The sequence below is a fragment of the Diospyros lotus genome, chromosome 9, assembly GCF_014633365.1.
Source record: "Diospyros lotus cultivar Yz01 chromosome 9, ASM1463336v1, whole genome shotgun sequence".
NCBI classification, from domain to species: Eukaryota; Viridiplantae; Streptophyta; class Magnoliopsida; order Ericales; family Ebenaceae; genus Diospyros; species Diospyros lotus.
Genome location: NC_068346.1, coordinates 31,410,783 through 31,417,293, shown reverse-complemented (window position 1 = coordinate 31,417,293; position 6,511 = coordinate 31,410,783). Strand labels below are relative to the sequence as shown.

At 38.0% G+C, this 6,511-nt stretch overlaps 1 protein-coding gene across 1 annotated transcript; it reads left to right on the top strand.

Moving 5' to 3' along the window:
• Positions 1–208: 208 nt before the first annotated feature.
• On the top strand, positions 209–2,750 carry LOC127810193 (uncharacterized). The gene is made up of 3 exons (XM_052349527.1): positions 209–652; positions 743–901; positions 991–2,750. Exons 1-3 carry the CDS (start codon positions 335–337, stop codon positions 2,413–2,415), a joined length of 1,902 nt encoding a protein of 633 aa, XP_052205487.1. The 5' UTR covers positions 209–334; the 3' UTR covers positions 2,416–2,750.
• Positions 2,751–6,511: the final 3,761 nt, after the last annotated feature.

Genomic DNA, 6,511 nt, shown 5'->3' with positions numbered 1-6,511 from the left:
CAATATAGAATAAACTAACATAACAGCAACAGAAGCACAATAAAGAAACAAGAAAAGGAGAATGATGATACATCTACTAGAAGCCATTTAGTTGCTGAAATAGTCAACGAAGATAATCTCACACAACCACTCCAGGGTATTCTACTGCTTTTCAAATTTGCTTACACAATCAGAAGTTGACATCAAAATGCTCTGTTTCATCCATTAATCCGAATGTCAACACCCCCGAAAATTTCCTTTTCCCCAATTCCAAGTAATATGCCTTAGCAGCTCTTCTTGTTAGCACGAACAAGAAAAGTTCAGAAACCTGGCAGAGGTCTAGTCGTTGAGCAAGATGCCGAAGTGGGATGTCTCCCTTTCAAGATCAGAAACAAGGAGTTTCAAGCTCCATCTCGTAGTATGTGATCTTGAAGGTTTGCTGATGGATGATGTATCAAATAGGGAGAAGTATACCATCAAAGTACAGATAGAATGGGCAGTTCCGAGGAATAAGTACCTGGCAAGAAGAAAAGTCGAAAGGAATCAGACATCCAATCAGCATGTGAATTCGAATGGATGCGTCCAGTGGAATGAAGGTTTTGTACATGAGTGCAAGCTGAAGATAAAGAACTCCGAGAGTTTCTGCAGCCATATGATCAATTTAGTGGTTCATGTAAGTACTAAATCTTGGTAACTTCAAACTTAAATGTTATTAAAGCGGGAATTATATTCATTTAAATGAAATAAACAAATGAAATACCAGGGATTAGGTGCGGAATCAGACAGCAGAGCAACAGAGCTGGCAAAATTTAGGATGGATATAGCCAAATTTGCTGCACAGACAGAAACTTCAGAGAACATTATCAAACTTCCAGCCAGGTGCTGCAATATTGGAAGCTCCAATGTTGTTGCTAGGCTAAAGGTAAGTGGAGATTATATTTTTTTGTAGCATTACCACACCTTGCCTTGCCAAAACATTCTTGAAAAGATTTCCAAGAAACTGAATTGCAGGTGAAACTGAACTCCTTCCAGCTCCAGCCTCTACATAAAAACGGCACAGTACACCCTCTTTGCCCTACCCATCTATTGCCATCTCTGTCAATATGTGCAGGATATCAGAATCATACAAAAAATGACATCGACAACTCTACTTCAGAATCAGATGAAGAAGCTGAGCCCAGCTACAGAAACCTGGCAGCAATAAATCACCAACTTGGTAACCTCATAACTCACAAGTTTGTGTATGACAAAGATGAGAACAGGGGAAAAAGGCAGCAATATCAACTCGCACAGAAATCTCCATTAATCAGGTATTTTTCGTCTAAGAATATGAGGATTAGTTATAGAGATATTGATCATCTTGGAGACACTCCCCTCTTGAACAAAGCATGTAGAGAAGATGGTGGAGATGACATTGACAATGATCGCCGTTACCTCTTTTCGCTCTCACAAGCAAGTCAGAGTAAGGCCCAGTTGAACACACAGCTTTTCAGAATTTTGGGTAGTGATCGATTTGAGATAGGCAACTGGCAAAGGAGGAAGTTTGCAAGCAGAGACAAAAATCTGGAGCTAGAGACAGAAGTATTTCTAGCTTCAATTGATCAGCGGAGTGAGAAAGCATCAGGTGCAGGCGCGTGCACAGCTCTAGCAGCAGTTATAGCCTATTGGCTGCATCAGAACCCAGAAGAACTACCACTACGATGCGAATTCGACAAATTGATCAGGGAGGGATCTTCTGAATGGAGAAGACTATGCAAAGAAGAAGTGAATAGGGAGAAATTCTCTGACCAGCACTTTGACCTTGATACTGTCCTTCAAGCACAAGTTCGACCACTCAAGGTGGTCCACGAGAAGTCCTACATAGGCTTCTTTGAGCTTGAAAATATGCCAAATCAGTCAGAGTTCCTTCAAGGTGCAATGTCTTTTGATAGTATATGGGAGGAGCTTGAAAATATTGAATCAAGATCGGCAGAAGAGATCTACATTGTGAGTTGGAATGATCATTTCTTCATTCTGAAGGTAGAAATAGATGCAATTTACATAATTGATACACTAGGAGAAAGGCTGTGCGAAGGGTGCAACAAAGCCTTCATATTAAAGTTCACCAAAGAAAGTAAGCTTTACAGAGTGCAACCAAAAGTAGGCTCAGAAAAGGATGCAGAGAATCAGCCAAGGAAAACAGGACAAAGGATGAATCCCAGAAGTCACCAAAGAAAAAAAATACATGAAGGAAAGTCTGCTTGCAAGGAATTTATAAAGGGGTTTCTTGCTGCTCTCCCTCTGAGAGAACTAAAAACTAACATCGAAAGAGGAATCACTGCAGAAGCACCTCTCCATCGTCTCCTGCAAATCGAGTTCCAATACACAGCTCCATGCAACAACACAGCCAATCATGATGATCATGCACTGATCAATCAGAGGCCTGCAAAGCAGTAAGAGGCATAAGCCTAGATGGTGACAAAGCTCTAAGACTTCCAAATTGTAATCAATAGCTAAATACGAACTTCACCTGCAATGAGCCCATCTCTAGTTGGGATTTATCAGCATTCTCCAACAGTTGGTTCTTTGCTCTTGTGAAGTCCTCGTTAGCTAGTTATAAAACCAATATATGGCACTGGCTCATCTGGAGTGTATAGCCACTAGTATTCTCCACTGATCAACTCTTCACTCTTGTGATGGCTTTATTAAGTACATGTAGCCATTTATATGAAGTTCAACTATGATACTTATGACTCAAAATCCTTATTTATCTATGATTGGGTTTCTTGATTTGATCATGATTATGATTTCGAATTTGACTATGATTATGATGTTGTTAAATTCAATTTTATGTGAGATTTATCTCATCTAGAGGAATATCCTCATGCATCATCTTTTGATTAGTATATGATTTCATGTGTTCATCCATAAATGATTTTAAGTCTATAAATAGGTGCCCAGGTCACATGAAATCAAACACAGAGTGTATGAGTCAATGTCACTTTTGTATTACCAATATTTGGTTAATGATATTTTATTTTTTCTGCTCATGATTTTTTTCGATTTGGGTTTTTCGTATTAAATTATGTGTTCGTGTATAGTTGATTGGTTTGATTGTTGGTTTATTTTCAATCCAATTTTGTAACAAACTGGTATCATAACCGTTGCATCAAACCATCAACATCTGACAGATCTCAGTCGTTGATCTGCATCATCACATCATCATCTTCTTCTTCTTCGTTTTCAAGCAGCAACCACCACCTCCTCCAAAGCTTTCACCACCGTCGCCCGCACCCGCCACTTCCGTTAATCACAACCATCACCGTCGACCCCACCTCCATTAGCTATCGTAGTCGCCACTGCCTCCGTTCATCTTTTTCTCCATTGAAGCCTCCGCCAGATTTGAAACCGCTGCTTATGTTCATCATTCGCCACCACCATCAACGACATTGTCTTCTCTAGTTATCTTCGCCAGCGACCCTGCCTCGCCATCATGACCGTCCGACCGCCTTCTTCCAATCACCGACTATTTTTTGGGGTTTCTTGCTCGACCCCCAGAGTTCGTCGTCGACCGACGACTTGTCGACTGCCTTGTCTTCTACTATTGTTATCGTTGATCAACTTCCCTCATGCTTGGCTAGTCATTGTTCCAACTTCTCGTCACTGTGCATCCCTGCCTTCATTGTTGTTTCTGACATTAACAGTCATTCAAGCTTCACCCAGATCTTACCCAAATTCGGGTTGACCTATCAAGACCCACTCCAGACCCAGCAGCCAAATCAAATAGATCCAAATCTGTTGTTTGCCAAATTTGGCCCAAATTCGATATTTTAATCCATTTTTCAGTTGGGGTTATTATTTAAATTATTTGGGGATATTTAATGGTTTCGTTGAAGTACGATATTCCTTTATTGGACCGAAATATCATATTTTCACTATGGCAGGTTAAGATACGTATAATTGTGGCACAGATGGATTTAGACGATGCATTTTTGGGCTTTGAAAAAATGTCACAATCATGGAGTATTGAAGAAAAACAGTGTAAGGATTATAAATCATTGTCTCAAATACATCTGCATTTATCGAATCAAATTTTGCCAGATATTTTGAAAGAAAAAATCCTTGTCACTCTATGGTTGAAACTGGAACAGCTGTGTATGATGAAAAGCATAACTTGTAAGTTGCATCTAAAGCAAAGATTATATTCTCATCGAATGACTGAAGGTACGTCTATTGAGAGTTATTTAACAGTTTTTAAAGAAATTGTTTCTAATTTGGAATCCATGAAGGTTAAATATCATGATGAGGATTTGGCTCTAATTTTGTTATATTCTCTACTAGTCTCATATTCAACTTTTAGAGATATCATACTCTATAGTCGGGATACTCCCACCCTAGATGAAGTTTATGATGTTTTATTCTCAAAAGAAAAAATTGATAAGCAATTATTAGGGACTTATGAGAATCAGGGGGAGGGTCTGTTGACTAGAGAAAGAACAACATAATAGAAATTCAGGCGGTAGAGGGAAAAGTAGATCCAAGTTCAAGAACAAAGATAAAGTTTGTAATTATTGTAAGAAGAAATGACACATAAAGGAGTATTATAAGCTACAGAACAAACTTAAGAGACAAGAAACCGACCAGAAAGGAAAATAACCAGAAACTTAAGGAGAAACCAATGTTATTAAAAATAATAGTACTGATAGGGAACTTATAATAGTTACTAATGAGATTATTAAACATAGTGGAGATTGGATTCTCGATACAGCATGCACGTTTCATATGTCTCTTAATAGGGATTTAATATTTTCGACATATAAAACTTTGAATTCTGGCGATGTGTTGATGGGAAATAATTATTTTTGTAAAATTGTTGGTATTGGAATTGTTAAAATTAAGATGTTCGATGGTATTATTTGAACTTTAACTGATGTCATACATATTCCCAAATAATATCATCAGTTAAAGTTCGAATAACTCCAGCAAAGAGCTCTCTCTCTCTCTCTCTCTCTCTTTCTCGTTTTCTTTTTCAACCAATTTTTGTGCAATCTAACCATTGGATCCTAGATCCGATCACATTTTCTCCATGAAAGCCATCTCAATTTACAAAAAGGTAAGTTTTTTAGCTTCATCAGCCTTATGTTTAGCATAAAATTGTGATATATGTATGTATACACGCGTGGATTGAGTTGGCCAAAACTTTGAACTTAGATCTAGAAAGATCTAGCCGTTGGATCTTGATTGTTTTGGGGTATATTGGTCTACGAGGGTAAGGGAGTTGAGTGGTAGTCTCAGATCGCCGAAAAATGTTAGCCGCGGTGGCCAATGGTGACAAATAGTTTACTTTTTAAATCTGGCCAAAAATTAAAAGCTAGATCTACAAAAATTCAACCGTTAGATATTGCCCATTTTTATATATGTTAACCCCCTTGGGCCAGCGGTGGTCGTCGGTGGCGGCGGCAATGTGACTGGTTATGTTGTTTTATTTTTTCTGGGGTTTTGGGCCATCTATGGCAACCCATGGGTTGGTCCAAATGTTGTGTGAGTTGATATTTATATTTATGTAATTCTCATGTAATTTGATTATTTTGTTAGGTGACTTTGACGTACCCTAGCCGAGAGGCGTTTGAGGGAATCCTACGTCTTCCATAACACTGTGAGTAGGTAAATTGTATTATGGTGGTATTTATTGCGTTCATACATTTCATTATTCTAGTATGCTATACATACTATTCATGACTTCTTTTGTGTATTGCATACGAGGAAATTGGAATCCATATTGATGGTTTTGCGAATATTGACACTTATGATTGATTGCATTTCTGTTAAGGTAGATTGTGGATGGTGATACCTGTATGTGATATATTACATGTGGCATTAATAATACTAAATGTTGGTATGAAATGTGTGTTAAATGGAGTAACAGTTAGAACTCTGTATCGCTAACCACAATAAGAGTTAGCCGTTGGTGCACCACGTATGTGTTAGGGTGTGAGATAGTCCACCTTGGATGGGTGTAAAATAGTCTGTCATCCATGTTTATATCCGACGTGAGATAGTCTGCCAAAGTGGATCTTAATGGTGTAAAGATAGTCCGCACCAAGGAAATGATATGTGTGAATTTTAGTTCTAAATGGTTTACTCCCAATGTGTATATTTATTCATCATCTCTCATTCGATATTATATATTACTTGAAATGTCATGGCATGATAATCTATATTTGTTACATAGATTCTATATTTCCCCCCATTATAATATGTGTTACCTCTCACTAAGCTAGTGTCAAGCTTACCCCTTAATATTTCAGATTTTGTAAGTGGGCATGCATTTTGACGGAATACCCTAGCCACGCTCTGGTATAGCATATACACGTCATTTCACGGGGTTGTGCATGGGAAAGTTTAAGTTCTTCTTGTTGTGAATTGGTAACTTGTGATTTTTGTAAGTACATGCTTAGTATTGGGCCGATGACACCTTAATTTCTGTATACATGTTACGGTAATATTTCTGTAAATGAATTGAATGTTGATATGTTAGAGGAATATGTGTATT

Bases quoted from the DNA above. Each gene is read 5' to 3' on its own strand.
- LOC127810193 (XM_052349527.1), top strand. From the start codon at position 335: ATGCCGAAGTGGGATGTCTCCCTTTCAAGATCAGAAACAAGGAGTTTC. The intron at 653-742 runs GTAAGTACTAAA...ATGAAATACCAG, and splicing joins TGATCAATTTAGTGGTTCAT to GGATTAGGTGCGGAATCAGA. The intron at 902-990 runs GTAAGTGGAGAT...ACTGAATTGCAG, and splicing joins ATGTTGTTGCTAGGCTAAAG to GTGAAACTGAACTCCTTCCA.